This window comes from Akebia trifoliata, chromosome 4, assembly GCF_017979445.1.
Source record: "Akebia trifoliata isolate Shusen 1 chromosome 4, ASM1797944v1, whole genome shotgun sequence".
NCBI lineage: Eukaryota > Viridiplantae > Streptophyta > Magnoliopsida > Ranunculales > Lardizabalaceae > Akebia > Akebia trifoliata.
In genome coordinates, this window is record NC_141378.1 from 11843362 (window position 1) to 11862891 (window position 19530).

General features: G+C 35.5%; 1 protein-coding gene across 2 annotated transcripts; it reads right to left on the reverse strand.

The window, feature by feature from the left end:
* Window positions 1–326: 326 nt before the first annotated feature.
* Window positions 327–19084, reverse strand: LOC147403805 (kinesin-like protein KIN-4A). Of its 2 annotated transcripts, none has more exons than XM_086439534.1 (26): window positions 18351–19084; window positions 15307–15453; window positions 15054–15203; window positions 14704–14957; window positions 13479–13666; window positions 13264–13388; window positions 11702–11738; window positions 10383–10474; window positions 10179–10292; window positions 9935–10048; window positions 9394–9487; window positions 8821–8939; window positions 8280–8378; window positions 8065–8178; window positions 7860–7976; window positions 7668–7748; window positions 4992–5063; window positions 4376–4469; window positions 4268–4299; window positions 4073–4170; window positions 3870–3968; window positions 3552–3773; window positions 3060–3222; window positions 1457–1612; window positions 1057–1368; window positions 327–793 (listed from the first exon to the last, which is right to left on the reverse strand). In XM_086439534.1, exons 1-25 carry the CDS (start codon window positions 18465–18467, stop codon window positions 1153–1155), a joined length of 3114 nt encoding a protein of 1037 aa, XP_086295660.1. In that variant the 5' UTR covers window positions 18468–19084; the 3' UTR covers window positions 327–793; window positions 1057–1152. The 2 variants fall into 2 exon arrangements, with proteins under 2 accessions (XP_086295660.1, XP_086295662.1); XM_086439536.1 differs by having other exon boundaries at window positions 8821–8936; window positions 18351–19082.
* Window positions 19085–19530: the final 446 nt, after the last annotated feature.

A 19530-nucleotide genomic window follows, 5' to 3' on the forward strand; every position in this document is an offset into this window, starting at 1 on the left:
AGTGAGTAATAAGTCTGTGAGAACACTAGCAACCCCTCTCAAACCCAGGTTTCCAATCTATGTTGGTAAAAGTTTGTGAGATTAGATCAGAAAACCATTACCCAAATGTATTGTTCGAGTTGACTCATGGACATGAGTGTTGCTGTTATCAATGGATTTCGGATTGGTCGTTGCTACAGTTGTAATTTGTGGATTCAGAGAGTGGAGTTACAAAGGGTGTGTGGAATTGAGACATTGGTTGATATTGAAATCGAGTCTATTCAGTCATAAATTTTTCCCTTTTCATGCTTAACCCATGATGCAGTGGTGCAAATATTTGAAGCAAATAAGTAGAAACGATTCACTAATGTGTTTCTTTTCGTGGTAAAAGAAAATGGTACAGAGCTCGATTTCTTCCATTACTGTCTTTAGCTACACTTGAAAAAACAATATCACAAGACTTTCGGTACACAAGGCCAAGACACACTAGAAGAATTTTCCCTTTTCGTTTTACTGGTCAAAAAATATTCAGAAAAAAAAAAATTAATAAATTCAAAACAATAGACAAACCCTCTCACACCGATCTCCTTCCACCAATGCTACCACCACCACCCCTTCTTACAATATTTAAAAACTCTTTGGGTTTTTTTTCCTAGCAAATCCAATTGTGAAATCATAGGCGACATCGAAACAGCTTTACAAGATGCGCCCGACGCAGTCAAAACGATTATTACAAAGCACACTTACCTGACTATACTTCCGCTAATCTCAGCCAAGACTGCGAAATGCACTGATCTCCCACTTAACAGCATGCCTGCAGCCATTAAAATAAAACTTCAAAGTTCTTGCATTTTTAAAGAAACTCATGTAATCTAGAATAAGCGTTTTGTTAACATGTTCCCACACGTTAAGGTGCAGTAAATACACCTCCAAACTTTATTTTCCTACCAAAAATGCCCTTAAAATTTTTATTTTCAGCCAAGAATACCCTCAGATGCTTATTTCTAACGTGAATTTAATGCGTCTTGACATTAACTAAACCCCTAGAATAATTATGAAAATGTGCACGAAGTTTACATGCAAACATTCGCAGTTTCCCTCTGTGCCATGGGTCACCATCTTTGTTGGTCAAAGTTGAATATGTGGTAAAGGAAAGCTGGTGATCCTGAGATATCAAATCATGTCTGCCAGAGCGTGCGGCCGAGGCCTTGACCTCACGATCGTCTCATCACTGTGCCTTATCCATTCAGAGAGTCTCCATGGCTTCTGCCATTTCCACTTGAATTGTAATAACCATTGATGGTGGCTCCTCTTCCACCTCCAAAGCTTCCCAGCTTGACCCACAACTGCCAGTTTCTTCCCCATTGACAACTGGCCAATGGGTATCATCTGTAGTAACAACAAATCACATGTTATGACTCAATCAAACCAGGTACACAGATCACGATGGAAAGAAAGTATGGAGTAAGAGATAAACCTTTCGTGTTTGGTCCACAAATGCTGCTGACTCTCTTACCGAACCATTTGCAATTCCCGCTGTATATTTTAGCTGCTTTTGTGCAGGCACAGACATTGGAGATAAGGGCCCATTCATGTCGTCAGCTAAGTGTTTCAATGAACTGTGTGAATTCCCCTGATCATTGCAATTCTGAATGTTACAATAAAAATGACGGAACATGGTTTGGAAATCTAGGTGTCAGATAAATAAAATCATGACAATTTTTGTTGACCTTCCAAAAAGAACTCAAGAACCAATATAAAATTTTTCCTTCTACATACTATTTTATGGCTTGAAGTAATCAAGCCTCTCCAGGGTCTCATTCATAGATATAGTAGTGTGTTAGTGTTACAACTGATGAGCAAGTGCACTCTAGGAAGTTGTTGAGTGCCTGATGAGGTAGAAAAGTTTTCTACATGTCCATTCCAGAATTCATGATCTTGTTAGGTTTCTGTCTTTCCCCTCTCAAGAATATTTTGTCCCTTTAGGGTATGTTTGATTGCACATGGAAAATAGGGTGGAAAATCAATTTCCATGGAAAATGACATTTTTCAAGTGTTTGATTGCAAATGGAAATGGAAATTCATTTTCCACCCCATTCAAAAAGTCCACTAAATCATGGATTTCACTTTCCCACCCATATGGGTGAGAAAATGAAATCCACACATATTTTCCATCCTCAATTCTTCCCTACCACCATCACTACCACCACCACGTTCTCCCCCCCCCCCCCCATCATCTTCCTCACTTACCTCCATCGCCGCCTCCACTGTCGCCGTCGCTGCCTCCACCGTCGCCGTAGCCGCCGCCACCGTCACCATAGCCGTCGCCTTCGCCACCGTCGCCACATCCTTCCCCCTCTCTCTTCCTCGCCATCTTCTTCTTCCTCTCATCTTCTTCCTCATTCTCCTCTTCTTTTTTCTTATATTTTTTCCATGATTTTATCCAAGTGAAATCAAACAATGGAATTTGATTTTCCAACCCTACCTATTTTCCACAACTAATTTTCCATGGATTTCAAATTCCATGGAAAGTGACTTTCCATGCAATCAAACATACCCTAATGTTGATTTTCAAATATAACATCCAAGGGTTTAGACTTTACACCCATAGCCCAGTTGGTTTGGCACATTGCAAGTATATAATGCTAACATCCAAAACCTCATGGGGACGTCAGCATTCTCCATCACATTAACTTTCCAATAATACCCCTACCCATTTCATCTTTTAGTAAAAAGACAAGGGTATGTTAGTCTTTAACATAATAAATGCTTGTTAGTATTGATTTCAAAAGTATTTACTGCAAACAAGGCATTTAAATCCAAAGATTAAAATGCCCTTAACAATGTAAAAAATCAACATACCCTTGTCTTTTTCACTAAAAGGCAAAATTGGCAGAGGTATAATTGGAAAGTGCAGATGGAGAATGCTAACGTCCCCACGAGGTCTTGGACGTTAGCATTCCCCCATATATATATGTTCAAATATGTTAGCAGGTTTAAAGTAGGCTACAATGTTTTTCATGCAACCAATTAAAAGAAAAAACAATTCAAATGTGCACATGTACAACAGATAATCTCACCGAAGCTGATGTGGCTAAGGCAATGGCAACAGCTTGTTCTCTCACTTTTTGCTGCTTCTCAATTTCTTTTCGCCGAGCTTCACTCTTTCGCAGAAGACTAACAAGTTCTTTCAATTGCTCTTTCATCTCCTTGATTTCAACTTCTTTCTCCCATAACTGGCACCTATTGATGCCACAAACAGATTAACAATTCTAAATCACAATTCACATGGTGACTAATAAAAAAGAAATATTAAAAACTTATCTTTCCAACACCATAAAATGTTTTGTTAATATATTGATTTTTCATTAACTTCATTCCTCATTGGTCTTTACCAGATTTCTGATTAACTTGGCTGAGTTTCTTAGGTTTTTGTTGACTGGTCTGAGAAAACTCAGAAATTAATATATCGATTTTTAAAGACAAATTAAATTGATAGAAAACGGAAAAACAATTGCAAATAAACATATAATCAATGAAATTATTGCTAGTTCCATTTAAGGAAGCAGCACCTTGCATCTGCAGTAGCATTAAACATGTATTGAAGCAAGTTCTTTGCATCTCCCATTGTTCGCAACTGGTTTAAACGTCCACGGCCAGTAAAGGCACGCTCCCTCTCTTCTGCCTCTGAAAGTTGTGATGCCATTGCTACAAGTGTAGTCGAAGTAATGCTCAACATGTTTTCAAGTAATGCGATTCTTGCCATTCTTGCATTTGGTGACATAGATGACGATCTAAACAAACAAGAACAAGGAAATCAATTAACTTCCAAAAGCAAGTCAATATGCATCGGTCCTAGAATTTTTGTAGTAACATCGCCAGTTACATACCTAGAAGATCCATTCTTTCCACTAGGGGGACTAAACCCCTTTGAACCAAACTCGTCCTCTTGTTTCAACATGGCCAACTCTTCAGCAAGTGCGGCTCGTCTGAACGAACAAATTAGTTACATTATTAAGAAACTTGGACAAAATGAAGTAAACTTGGCAGTATAAGATTATAAGTACAGGAAAAACTTGATTTTGGGACATACTCTTGACTTTGCTTCTCATACTCGAAACGAACTTCATGCACATTCACCATGACTTCGAGCTCATGATCAAGCCATCGTTGTAAGGACTTCTCATTGTTCTAAAGATACAATTAGATTAGAATAGCTTCTGAAGGAAAATGTGTTAAAGAAACCACCCAATCTTTAAAAAAAATAATAGATATATAGATCAATTACCTGCCCACTAGACACATTTCCATTAGCAGTTACTGGAAAAAATAGAGCACATAATTATGACATTGGTATATGGGTGAAGAAAAATATGATACAGAGAAAAATACTTACCAGAGTTATCACGTGATGAAGACTTGCGAGTTTCGAGCAACTCTTTTAGCCTCTTGGTTGCCATTGCTGCCTCTTCTGTCTTTCTTTGAAGAACCTTCAAGAGAGAAGCATCTCTAGGGATTAGCTGCTGCCATCTTTCTACTGTATAAACTATTACAGCTATATAATATAGATAACCCAGAGGTGGATTTTGAAAATGCTTGAGATGTATGATGAGCCATATAGGTTGTATTTGACAAAACAAGATTTCAACTTGAAGACAACTCTTAATGAGGTTAAGAATGCAGAATGGATAGAAATTTTGTGAAGATGGTCCCCAAGGTATAGAAAATTTCATTGTGCAAGTGATCATCCAACACAACCTCCATATGGGCCCCAAAAGTGGGAGTACAAATTGGGCATAAGAACAAGGAGTGAGCTCAAATAGTGTGTGAGTGTGAGTGTGTGTTTGTGTATGTGGGTGGGGGGGGAAATTGTGGTGGGTGTCTATATCTATGCATTTATATCTCTTTATAGACATAAAGAGATTATGCGTGCTTGTTATCATTTTCTTTTAAAAAATGCTTCCAAAAAATAACACAAGAATAAATACAAATGGAAAAAAAGAAACCCTCACCATTTTCTGGCGCTGATTCATAGCTTGAAGCTTATGCCGTTCATATTCATTTCTCCTTCCCTCCTTCCGTAACTGTTTAAAGTAATGTATAATCAGCCATATAATTAAGTCACAGAAGTTTAGGAATGGAAAAACACAAAACATACAGGTTGAGCAACATATCCATCTTTTTGATTGTACCATGATATAAATGTCCTAGAATGCCCAAATAAAATTTATGTATTCATTAGAACACAATTCTAGAACTTCGAAAGAGAAAAGACTGTTGGTAATGATCTCATGAATGTCTTCAGATACATCTTTAGTCACGATAAGATCTTTTCCTTTTTTACTTAATGATCACATTATATTTGACTCCCAAAACGCTTCTCCAGGAAACATATAGAAACCTGAAAAGAACAAACTTCTAGGTACTAATGTTTTCCATTTTTACAGAAAAGGCACAGATGTGTGCAATTTCTTGCTCCATATATAGATTTTCATCCAATTCAAACTACATATGATAGAGAAACAGTTTTCCTTACGAAGAAATGCTAATAAGTTCAATACTCCTAAACATGGGAATATAATGTTTTATTGAAAGTTCCATAAAGGTCGCTAATATTCACTTTTGGTTAATCAACATCATCGTAACCATATCCCAAGGATTTTGGGTCAAGTAAACAAAACTTCTTCCTCAATTCCACTTTGTTCAAAGAGATGCCTTTTGTTTTTGAAAGAGTGTTCATATCCACTTTTACTACCTCAATCCATTTTTTTAGGCCTTCCTCTTGCTCTTGTTGAAGCTTCAACCTGAATATTCTTCTAATTGGAGTTGTAATTAGGCTTCGATTAAACAATCCAAACCATCTTAGTTTCTCTTAATTTATCGCCTATTGGAACTACTACTACATTTTCTTCATTGTTTTATTTTTAATTATATCTTTCCTAGTCTTTCCACTCAGTATTCTCATCTTTTCTAGGTTCACTTTCTTAGCATGATTCTTCTTGACTGCCCAATATTCAATTCCATAAAGCATAATTGATCTTACTACCATCTTATAAATTTTCTTCTAATTTGATTGGTATACATCAATCATATAGAAATCTAGAAGCACACCTCCACTTCAACCATCGAGCTCTGATCCTATGGGAAGCATCTTCCTAAATCTCTCCATCCTTATGTATAATAGACCAAGATAACAAAAATGGGTCCTTCGGTATACTTCTAAACAATCAATTTTTACTGGACATTCCCCTTCCTGGGTGTTGGAACTAAATTTACATTGCACATGCTCAATCTTGGTTCTACTAATTCTAAATCCCTTGGACTCCAACACTTCTCATCATAATTTTAGTTTTGTATTGACACCCTCTCTAGTCTTTTCAACTATGATATAGATTTATCATATTTTCCTCCATAAGAATACACCTTTCCTCTCTTAACGATTTTCACCTAGACTCCCACAAAGTAATGTTTTAAGGGTTTAATTGGCAACCTACAGTCATCTCAATGCCACCTTGTGAGCAATTTATACAAAAGAATTTTACTGGGCAGACCCCAAATCGAGGTACCATTACATTTTCTCCCCTAAAGTTGATAGGCGATCTACTTTGCACCCTACAACCAGGTAAATAGTGATTAGTGATTTTGGACATTTATCAAGTGAAACAACCAATCCTTAGGGCATCAAGTCTACTTAATGAACCAGCTTCGGAGTGTATGTGTGTGTGTGTGGTAGGGGGGGGGGGGGGGGGGGGGGGGGGGACAATCCAGGTATGTGAGCTAGCCCAGTACGGGAGTTCCTCTGGCTTGTTTGTCCATAGAATAGAAACTCTCTCAAAACTTATTTTTTCAACTTAGCAACAAACACTCCCTCGGTGTGGCCCCACAAAACCATTTATTCTTAAATGACTGAAATACCACCCATTAGCAAGTGATTTAACAAAACCCTTCCCTTCCTATTCTCTCTTACTCCTTAAACAAAACCTGAACCCTTTGATCTTCGTTTTCTCCTCTCCGTTCCCATTTGCAGTCATGAACCCTACTCTATCAATAAATAGAGTAGAACAGGAACAAATCTTTCTTTAATTTCCAATAGAGCAAGAACCCTATAATTATCTTTTTGAAATAATTTTTGAAGAGATATTTCTGTTGAACATTAATGGCACTGGACAATTTGTGTCCAATGAATGGAATTCTATTGGATGTGTAGTGGTACTGGTTGTTTTGTACCCAACAATGTTGGACAGTATAATTATCCTTCTAAAATACTTTATGGTGACGACATTTTAACGTTGGACATTTTCTGCCCAACACCTTTGGACATTATAACAATCTTTCTAAATTTTTTGATTCACATTTGAGCAACAATCACTTAAAGAGACTGTTCTACTCCCTCTAGCAGTTGCAAATGGGAATATTTCGCTTATTTAAAAATAAATGGTATTCTAGGACCACAGCGGGGGGGGATTTGTAATCAAGTTAAAAAAGTAAGGTTTGGAAAGAGTTTTCGCAACTTTAATAGAAAATGTAAGTAGATAATAAAAGAAGTGGAAAAAAAAGAGTTCGAAGATAAACAAATGATTTAGCTCAGATGCGCAGTGTGGATTCCCATGGTGCATCAACCTGGGTAAACCTCAGGAATGCCATAAAAGAAACCTGTATTATATAATTAAAGTACTACATAAGTTTACCTGCAACAGTTCCTTTTCACGAGAAGCTTTCCACTGTCGAAATTGTTCCGCCTCTTGTTTTATTTTATGTTGAAGTTGGACCTAAAAATTCAGAAACTATTATCAGAATGTTTCCTGAAGTCAAATGATAAATTATAATTCTCAAGTCATGAAAATGAAAAAAATGGTCGAATCCCAAAAATCAAAGCCAACCTTCTGTGCCTTAATAAATTGTATTTCATCTTGCAACCGCTTTGCTGCATCATCACTTCTTTGTTTTTGCTTTAAAAGCTGAACCTGGCTTTCTTGTTTCTTCTTAAGATCCAAAATCTGAAGTATACAAATCATGAAAGATGTTAAAATTTTGAAAAAAGATCATTCTGGCATTATGAACATCTCAGAGAATTGGTATTGTTACCTGAGCCTCAAGTGCCTTTAATTTCTGGGTGTGAGTATCTTGCATTTTCTGCGTTTGCCCATCAGAAGTAGCGGCAAGGCTTTCAACTTCCACCAACAGATGGTCCCTCTCTTTCTGTAGTTGTATTTGTATATCAATATACAAGATGACATCAGATTTTAAAAGGAAAACAATAGAAAAAGAACAATGGAGATTCAAGAATGTTAATATTTAACCTGCACAGTTCTTTTCTCATCCTCAAGTTCCATGATTTTCTTCCCAAAATGCTGCTTAAGTGCAATTGTGTCAAACCCTCCAAACATTTTCATCTCTGACTGCAGAAACAGGAAGCATAACTTAAAACTGAAGAATGGAGATACAAGTGTTCTGTCTCATCTCCTCATCATACAGGTATCAAAATGATCAAATTTGCATGAAGAAGGATCTAAGAATAACAAGAAATTAAATCCTTAAATCAAAATCAACATAAAATGCAAATGGCAGAACAGATAATTGCTTTTACAGAAATCAAATTAGATTTTCATATTACGGCATTGAATTTAGAGTTCCTGACTTGGTCATGGTGATTAATTTTGTATTCTAGAATGTTATGCATAAAGAATAGTCCAATTTGGCCCAAAATTATAAGAACACATGGCTAAAGCATGCTTTGTTCACTAAGATGTACTGGTTAGTTATTGAAAAAAATTTCCGTTTAAGCATATCAAAACAAATATATCACATTAAAGTTCATTCAGCAAAACTTGTAATCCACACCTCTTTCTGCTCCAGGCGTTTATTTAACTCATTGAGCTCTTTGTCCATAGTATTTTGAAGAAGTGTATGCTCCCACTCTTTGGCTACTTCTTCGTCAATTTCCTTGGAATTGTCACCTGCTTAAATTTGCAAAAGTATTATCTTCATGTAAAGGACTAAACTAACAAACAAAAAATAAGATTCTTTTAATTTTCCAATTAAATTTGAGTATATATTGGCACCCCAACTTTTACTTGTTACACCCCAAGTAAAATAAAAATAAATAAATCAGTGGTTGAGAATAAGTAAAAGTTGGGGTGCCAATAGAAACTCTCTAATTTTTTTTGTTTAGATTTTTATTTGCTAGATTTAGGATTTTATATGAGCCTAATCCCAATTGTAAACAACTGCTGAAATTGTTTGAATGTGTTATAATGCTTTGTAATGTTTGAATGGGGTGTTTTAACCTTTAATGAGGGTGTGAAAATAATTTAAGAAGTCAGTGTAATAAGTAAAAGTTGGGGTGCCAATAGCAGCTCTCTAAAAGTTCAAAGAAATGAAAAAACTAATAAGTACATAAAACAAGTGGCATACCTGAAATCGTTTCACCCATTTGATAATCAGAAGTATCCATGTATTGCAAGCCCCTCTTTAAACCATCGACCTTCAGAAAACAGCTACCACCTTCCTGAGATATGTAGAGAAAATTCGCATTCACGTAAAGAGCTCAAACTAGTGATGTGATCAATGGAAATTGAACGTTTTTTTTATAGGTAGAAATGGAACAATATGGAGACACATGAATGAAATTATCGTCTATCATGAGCATGGTTTAAAATATCAGAATGTATCAGTTGATATGCATCGATATCGGCCAAGATCGATACGAAACATTGAATGTTTAGGGAATGTATTGGGTATGTACCAAAATGTATCGGTTTGTATTGAATGTATCAGCCGATACCATATCAGTTTTTGCAGAAGCCGAAACATTCAATCGATGCGATATTTTAAACCATGATCATGAATAACAAGAAACCAGAACAAAAGAAGTCTAACTTTTAGCGAGACATACGAAGCAAAGAAAATATCATATTTGAAGTGGGGGAGGGGGTGAGAATTTCTATGAACATACTGAAGAATCTGTTTCACATTGCTCTACTACTGCCCGTCTGCTGCGGTACTCATGAAGTTCCCTACATAGGTCCTCATTAGTAGCCTCAAGCCAAGTAATCCTTTCCTTGAGAACCTACACACCCTAAGTGTTAGAAAAATGACATGTTTTCAACCCAATACAATTCATCCTGCTAAAAAAAAAACATAAGGTCAAAGAACTAATAAGTTGAATCTACAGAGACAGGTCTATAGAACTCAGATACCTGCACTTCATCAGATGAAGCTCCTCCTCCACGAGCACAAAGTAGTTCTGCCTGTAAGTACTCTAGTTGCTGACGCATTCTTTGCATCTCGTTGGATATTGGATCTCTGTTGACCTATAGAAGTATATGAGAATTAAAACCAGATAACCTCCCCTGTAAAAAGTATATTGGGAAAAACAGAAATAGTAAACTGAAAAAACTTACAATGGGCTTATTCTGAATATTACGAGCACGATTGGCATATTTGAGAGTGTTGAGAGTTTCCTCTGCATTGATATCCGCTGGGCTGATGCACGCTATAAGAGGGCATAGTTTGGAAGATGTTAGAAAAGCAAGAAAGAGATTACAACTCAAATCACATAGTATATTTGCCTAATGAATTGAGGGCATAATAAACGAAGAGAGCCTACAACCAATGGGTTTCTTACTATTCTAAGTTACAAAATTAGTATTTTAATTAAAGAATACCATTTTAATTACAAAATTAGAACATGCATGTAATTGATACCAAATTATTGCGTTCATATATAATTCAAAATTATATATAGAATAATGATTTTCTGATGCCCCCCTCTGACATATGCCCCCATCACAGAACCTTAGATCATTTGCCTCGGGATACACAGAACCACAAATCTTTTTCTTATGTATCTCGAGGCAAATGATCTACAGTTCTGTGATGGGGCGTATGTCAGAGGGGGGTGTTAGATTATCATGACTCTTATATATAATACCAAATTATGACTTTCACATATTGTTCAAAATTAAATAAATAAAAATTGTGTAAATGAAAATATTCCAGGGGTATATCCTTTCAATCGCCTTGATAATGGAAATATGTTGGTACACTACATAGTTGAGGCAAGAAGCATCTAAATGCTGAAGCAAAAAATAGTTGAGGCATCAACCATTGTGTGCATAAGATACACCAAATTATGAACATACCTATGATGTTTTAATGAATTTGTGTCCTTTTAGGATAAAGATAGAACTCATTACAACAAAAACAAAACTATAAACAATGAAAGAACAAGGGAAATATACTAGCCCACAAGACTACAAAAACATGAAGTAACAAATTGGACTTGTGCTCTTGTTTACCCATTAGAAAAGGTAATGGAACCAAATTAACTGCATCAAAGTAAATGAACTGCAAATGGAGAAGTCCTCTTTTAATAACCACAAGAAAGATGGATGTGAGAAGCACCATCAATGACATGGTGTCAAGGACTCCATAAAAGATTCCCCACTTTACACACCACCAAACATGGAGCCTAGACCACGTAGGCATGCCAAATTGTGAATCAAAATAATCCGATGACCCAAAATCTAATGGTTATGATATGAAGATTTCGTTAATATGATCTTAAACGCATTAAATGTTTTTTTCCTAAATAAAATGTGTATGCGTACCATAACAAACTCAAGTTTTTGGAGATAGTTGATTGTCCAACACAATTACAAGAAATACAATCTTTCAACTAAATAGTCATTAAAATTAAATAGAAATAGTAATGCATTACCTATCATAACCGTTCTGCTGTTTCCACCAAGTGAATCCTGCCAAAAATATATGATTGAACTTAGATACTTATGACATTAAAAATGGAAACATCCTATTATAGCATTTTTAAAAATTTAGTTAGTTTCTAAGCAGTTCAATATTATTATAACTGACATTGTAAACACTAGTTAAAGTTGTGTCATATTTTTTCTTTGTATGTAAGGAACAAGGATATCCTTATCCCAAAAGTTTGAGGTCATCTGAATGAATTCTCTTCTTCCATTCAATTCAATTCAAGTCTATGTCTTATGTTAATTCTAGTGTATTCATATTTGCTCTCACTGACTCAATCCATGTTCTTTTTGGTATTCCTCTCGCTCTGTTAAAACCTTCCATGTGTACATTCCATCTAATTGGGGCTGAATCAGTCTTCATAGCACATGACCCAAACATTTGAATTCACTTTCCGTTAGTTTATCACCTATTGTAGCCGCTCCTACATTTTTTGGTAGATTTAAGTGTGAAAGTGAGGTTTTGATCCCAGTTAATGTGGTATTACCACGCACATACTTTACCTTCTCACCCAGGTGGCACCTTTTATTCATATATTTTCCCGAATTAATTCACTTCTAATTCTATCATTCCAAGTTTTTCCCATCATCCATCTCAACATACTCATCTCTACCATGCTCAATCGTGCACATGTTTCTTGATTGCCCAATATTCAGGCTCGATACTAAAATGTTAAATTATGCAAGAGTTAAAAAATCCAGGCTCAATAGTCAACTCAAAACTCACTAACATGAATAACATGGCTAAGAAATATTCATGGACGAGCATCGTCGCCAACTTATGAGTTAACCGAAATATTGGCATTGATAACATGGATCATATTTCGCCTTTCAACTCTATCTAGAGCTATATTTTCTATCAAGGCATGTGTCTTCAAATCTTTCCTTACTATTAACATCACTTTTCAAACTACCACAAACCTTTATTGAGCCTTCAACATGCGCAAAAGCATTCCTCATTGGTGCTGTTATAATTATCATATAAAAAGTACATATTCCAGAAATGCTTCAAACTAGTTTGACCATCATATTCTACACCTTATCCCAAATCTAGGGGTCAGCAATATGAATCTCTATCAGCCATTTAACAGGAGCTATATCTTCTATAAAGACATGTCTATAGTTTATCTAGCCATTCTTTATACTTTGTGTCTTTAGTTACATTATTGACAGTTTAAATTAATTGATATTTAACTAGTATAATTAAGTGTTATAGTGTTTTAGCTATTAGAATCAAGAATTATAATTTTTGAGCCCACAAAACCCATATATTTCTGTAATATTTTTTAGCACTAAAAATAATGTTAATATAACAAATTATACAACTTAATAAACACAAGCGGAGGTCAAAGTTGGGCTTCATCTTGTCCAAAGACTGAAGTCGGGTTCTTCGCCTAGCCAAGCAAAACTCGGAAGCTTAGAATTCACTCTATGAGTTTTCCAACATTATTTTAAATAATTATACAAGAGGGCAGATGTGATCATCAATCTTAACTAAAGTAAATCAAACCTGTAAGAGACGAGTAAGTTTACTGTCCCGATAAGGAACATGCACACCTTCTTTCCTCTTTTTCTCATCCCCAAGTGCACTAATAACATTACCAAGCGCAAGAAGTCCCTTGTTAATGTGAACTCCTGTTTAAATAAATAATGACAGTCTTCATTAGATTATTTTATGTCTAGATAGTACCTATGAGTATGTTAAGTGATATACAATCTACCCACCTTCCTTAAAACGAAGACCATCAGAACCTGTTCGTTTTGCTCGTTCTGATCCAGCAAGATCAACCAAATGGAGCTTTGCACAGAGACATTCTTCAGTCATATCCTCATTTGGGCTGCAATCGCCAGGAAAAGCTGGACCGAGTCTACGCATCTGCTCTAATGTGATTGTGAAGATGGCATGCGAACGACTATTACAAAAACGGAAATAGGAAAGAAATCATTGTAGGAATTGCAGATTAAACAGTAAGAATTAAGTACTAAAATTAAATGGTCCTATCCCAGCATAGAAATTGTATGATATAGATACAAAATAACCTTTGTTTATCCTGAACCAAATACCCTACCACATTGTCACACATATAATATACATACCTCATAAACTCTTCAGTCTCCTAAACAATCATTTTTTTTTATTTCCCCTTTTTTCATGGTTATCCCTGTTCTTCTTTTGGAGGCTGTACATCTATTATCAAATCCTACTTAGTTCCAACCATAACAATCTGGTTGATCACCTTGGTTTTCAGAATGTGGGAGCTACCATAAAGAATTTGGAAAGACAGAAAAAAGATCTAGTGAAGGAAAATACAGCAGCGTCGATGTGAGTTTGGTGTCTAAAAGTGTAATTAGGAGGGTGTTAAAGTTCACAAGATGTCACGGACCATCTTTCATATTTTTTGAGAAGAATATGGTGGGTGACGCATTGGCAAGACACGCTTCAAACTCTAGATCAAATGAAAGATTTGAATCACTTAGCTCTCTCAAGTGGGAAGAGCAATGTGTGGAGACTTGCTCAATCTTCCTTATATTCACTTATTGTAACTCATGGGCGTATGCCCCCTTCAAACATTGTACCCTTATTTCTTCTTCTTATCTTTACTATTATAACGAGAGAAGGCAGAGTAGAAATGGTTCAACACCAGAATTTGGATTCCAAAATGCCCCCACCATAACATTTAAACTTAATATAATCAAGGTCATTTTGGTCAAAACTAAAAAACAATCGAATCCCAAGTCTCCAAAAACACATTGGTTAGGTTTCAAAATTACAAAAATATCATTTTCACTATGTAATCTTCAAAAGTACCCCTTTAATTAATATTTTAAATTACAAATAAGCCCTTCAAATACATGTGTGTTTGCACATGCAACCTTCTAGTATATATAATATAAAAAAACCTTGCTTGACTAGGAAAAAAAAAATGCTAAGAGAAGAAATGGTGCTAACCTGGACTGGTTGTTCATGTTTGTGCTTCCTGTTGCTCGGTTCAATGATCCTTGTTCCAGGCATGCAGCCATTTCTTTTAGAGTGCCAACACCAACTTCAGTGGATCCAGCCAACGTTATAACTCCATTGGATGTCTCACGAATTTGTATCACTGGTTTTCCAGGGATTGTTACTTTCCCAGCATGTCCATTAGCAGTCTCTGGTTTGCCTAAAGATGAAGGATCCAGCAAGTCTCGTACTTCTTCTTTTAGAATCTTCACATACAAACCTCTAGTTACAAACTTTCTATAAGAATCGAAGGCAGTATACACAGAAAAATTGGAATAAAAATGCAAAAGAGTTCAATCAACCTCAATGAAGGAAACATGCAACTGGAATTCGGCTTCATGCTTCAAAGTTCCAATCTTTCTGAATAGAGCATTCATAACTAGAGGGATAATCCCCGTTTGACAACCATCTCTATAGCCAGTTCCCATCGTGTATGTCTTCCCAGAACCGGTCTGCATCACATTGAAATGTCAAATACTAGAATCTACATGCAATATGAGATATCAAATCTTTGTTTATTTGAGTGGATTTGTATAGGAAATTGTAAAACTTCACCTGACCATAAGCGAGAACAGTGGCATTATATCCTTGGAACAAACCATCAACAAGTGGAGCAATACATTCTTCAAAGATGCCAGATGATGGAGAACCACTACTTCCATAGACATGATCAAAAGTGAAAGAATGTGTGCCAATTTGTATCTGCACCATAGCCACAACATAACACCAAATCTTCAGCAATTAAGATATAATTTTCACGCATTCAAGTAGCATATGGAGACCAGAAATGCCAATAAAGTAACAGCATAACAGATAAAAATGACATTCTTTAACCAAATCTACAAAAGATTTGAAATTCCACTATTGAGGGATGTAAAAAGGTAAGAGGAATGCCAAAAATATACTAAATACATGCCTTGATTAAAGATATGGCTCAAGAAAGAGTTTAACAGAAAAAAAAAAAATGGATTCATGTTACCAAACCCAATATATTCAAGACAACGCATAGAAGATAATAATGAAAATGATTTTTTTCGAGAAATTACACCATCCGAACTACATTCCTAATACTAGGAACTTCTGGTCAAAGAAATTTTAAACATACTGAATAAATATGAAGACCAACAGCAGTTCACATTTTCCTTCTCAATTATTTTATTTGGCATGGTATAAGCTGGATGCCTTGAAATGTCTTATTTTCCATGCAAATATTTCCTTTTTGAAGAGATAAAGTCTCATATTTCTTTGATAGGCAAGCGATGGAGGGTTTTGAACCCAAATCATTAGTATTACCATGAGACTTTACCAACTTACCAAGTGTTGACCTTCAGAGCTGAAGTATCATTTTTTGTTTTTATAAGTGAAAGATTTTTCTTAAGAAGCATGGTCGAAAGGACCATGCAACATGCTACAAAGAAACAGTAAAGCAAAAGCAAAAATAGATTACATCTCGATACTACACACCCGACCCCACTTTGTTACAAAATCATCAAAGAAGACTCCATTGGATTCCTTAAAAACCTTGCTCCAAAGAAATATGGATCCCAAGATTGAGAATAAGATTCCTTGAAGCGTAGACTCCTTTCCCTCGAAGGTCCTAAGATTTCTCTCCTTCCAAATTTCCCAGCAAATCACAAAGGCCGAAAAACCCATACGAAAAGCTAGCCAACCTTCTACTAATTCTAGGAAAGTCCTTGTGAAGTATCATATTCCAAATGGCCAAATCTATTTTCAGATCCTAAACCTTTTACTAACATTCAAATTTAGCATTTAAGCCTCTATACAACAGGCTCCAAAACTACATCAAGAAGATTAAGTTTTAAATATACTCTATGTTTATTCAAGGTTAAATTTTGGGAAAGTTTCAGTTCAAACAAACCAAGTGAGCATCTTTGGCAAGTCTGAACTCCCTTTCCAACGTAGGTCAAGTTTATCCTATAGTGTTCCTATATCTGGCAAAGAACTGTTTTAATCATCGAAGCAGGATTAAAAAAAAAAAAAGGAAGAAACTATTAGGAATAGCTATCTTAGCCCCTACAACAGACCCACCACTCCGAGGCATACTCCTCATTCATCCCTTCACTGATGGGTCCATCATTGCTAGAAACAAGAACTCCTTCAAGGAACGAAACAACAACCAATCCTATCTCTCCGTCTCACTCTATCCAAACCCGCACTATGAAATAGCTTTAACTGCTCCATTATCTCATAATTGAATGAAAATCTATAAACAGAAAAAATGTCTCGAGACCCATGCAGGAATAGATGATCCAATCCATTTTAAAAGGCACTTATTTTCCAAAACATACAGCTTCAATCATGATTAATTCTTTATCTCCAAAATGTTCCTTGCACCTCTGCTTTAATAATAATATCCAACAAAAAGAAAAATTAGAACTTAAAAGACAAACGAATTAATGCATGTGCTCCAATAATTGGCTTCTAGTAGTTTGTAATGGAATATCACCTACTCTCTTGGGGGTGGTTTGCAAGATAGAACTGGTGATGAATTTGACACTATTCTTCTAATTAGATTTTTTAGGTAAGTTGGTTGTGTATTTGTAGTTTGTAATATTAAGAATTTCAGTAATATATTGAGTTTAAAGTTTCAGTTATGATCAACGAATGCCACCAACTACTTGGACTGGTAGAAGGTCACTAACTGATAACTATCTCTCCTTTGTGGTAAAGTTCCAAGATTAATTCATTCAACTGCATTTTTCCTAAATAAATAGCAACAGCGTTAATTGAACAAATTTTCTAAAATTGAATATTACTTTACAATTTCAGTGGTTCCTATTCTTTTTCAAATTTCCCAATTTTTTTTATACCTTCACAAATAAATTTGAAGGTGCCCTCTAAGAATGATTTAAGCTCCAATTTTAAACTAAATTTCATGCAAACTTTGGTGAAATTTTAAATGGAAATTAATTAGTAAAATAATGGATATTAAAAACGATCAGAGAACCCAGTGTGATAATTCACAAATTGGACGGAAATGGTGACCAGTTTTGAGAATCAACCAACAGGAACTCAAGATTAGTAGAAAAATGGATCACCGAGCGATTAAGGACGGAAATTACAAATGAAGTTATACAAACAATAGAGAAGATGAAATAAACCATGTCATAGTCAATAAATCCCTAACATTGTACAGAAAAACAATGATAAATTGATTTAAAACCACCAAATATTCATATAAAAGTTGGCAAAAAAGTAGGAAATTTGTCAAATCCATTCTCCCAAAGAAGCAACATGAAATTTACAGCAAATTAGGAATGATTTTAGGCCGAATCAAACGGGAATTGTTTTTTAATTCGAGAAGAAGAATAAGATTTGTTACTTAATCAGGAGAGAGGCTCAGATCCAGATCTCAAAACTAAATTACAAATCACCAATTCATCCATAATCAAGTAAGAAATGATCTTCTAGAAACCATCACACAAATCACCAAATCATCCACAATAAAGTAAAAAAAAAACATATCTACAAGAAACTATCACCAAATCATCCACAATGAAGTAGAAATTTAGATTCCAGAAACTATCAGAGACTACGGATCTAAATATCAACAAAATGTGGGATCAAAAACACAGTACCTGAGGTTTTCCAGGAACAACAGTGACACAATCTTTACATCCTTGAAGACGTTCATCACCGATTAGTGGTCTGATGTGAACTGCAACTTTCACGCAGCAATCCTCAGCTGCCTCCATAGATAGCGAAGAGAAATCAGAGACAGAGATACAGAAGAGAGAGAGAAAGATGGATAAAGAGATAGAGGGATACAGAAGAGAGAGAAAGTAGTTTGCTTAGAAAACCACTCTCATTGTCTGAAAATTAACGATGAAGAAGAAGAAAGAAAGAAAAAAAAAAAGAGAAGCTTTGTAGAGAGAGAAAGAAGAATAGAGAGAGAAGGGGTGGTTGGGGAATAGCGGCGGTGGTGATTTGGAGGTCAAAAGTAAGATTTTAGAGATAGAGAGAGAGAGAGTGAGAGGACTAGAAGAAGAAAGAAGAGATAAAACTGCAAAGAAGGACAACAGCAACAACAACAACCACTATCATTTTCCCTTCATCTTCACTGCACACCATCCACAGAGACTTAGGTGGAGCGGGTGCCGTTGGCTGCTGGTGGTCAAACTTTTGTAACACTCTTTCCCAAAATGCCCCTCCAAACTTCTCTTCTAGCTCTAGATTTCTTCTACTCCTCTCTTTAGCCCAACTAACCTCTCTTCTAGTCTTAGACTTCTACTCCTACTCCCTAGAACCAATGGATGCCTTGAGCTTAATTGGTAAAGTTTATTTGTTGCAATATATTTCACAAGATCAAGTGATGTATGTAATGAAACATAATCATGAAATATAATTTTGAAATTGGCGTCGTTTTAAACATTGCTGACATGGATGTGCCTATAGAATTATAGACGCTTTTTTAATTGAAATATGAGTGAGAAGCATATATGGTTTTATGCACACCAATATCCCAAATAATGTCAATTTCAATGTTACTCCAGCACGATTCAATATTAAATGCAAGATTTACATGATTCAGCCAAGTATACGTCTATGTCTACCAGCTAGAAATGAGAGAGTTTCACTACTTTTTGAGTATTTGATGAATACTACTCACCACGACTTTAATTCTAGACATATAAATTCATATGTATGTGTCGTGAATTTAATTTGTTGGTTGATATCTAAAAATGTGTTGGGTATCATAAAAGTATTACGCGATAATACTTAATGCCATAACTTGAGTAATTGTAAATTTCTCAATTC

What these genes read in the sequence shown, in the direction of transcription:
- LOC147403805 (XM_086439534.1), bottom strand. Translation starts at nt 18,467, where the DNA reads ATGGAGGCAGCTGAGGATTGCTGCGTGAAAGTTGCAGTTCACATCAGA. An exon ending in AATGGGTGAAACGATTTCAG is followed by an intron (nt 8,940 to 9,393) that starts GTATGCCACTTG and finishes TGCAAATTTAAG; the next exon opens with CAGGTGACAATTCCAAGGAA. An exon ending in GGAAAGAATGGATCTTCTAG is followed by an intron (nt 3,774 to 3,869) that starts GTATGTAACTGG and finishes TTGTTTGTTTAG; the next exon opens with ATCGTCATCTATGTCACCAA.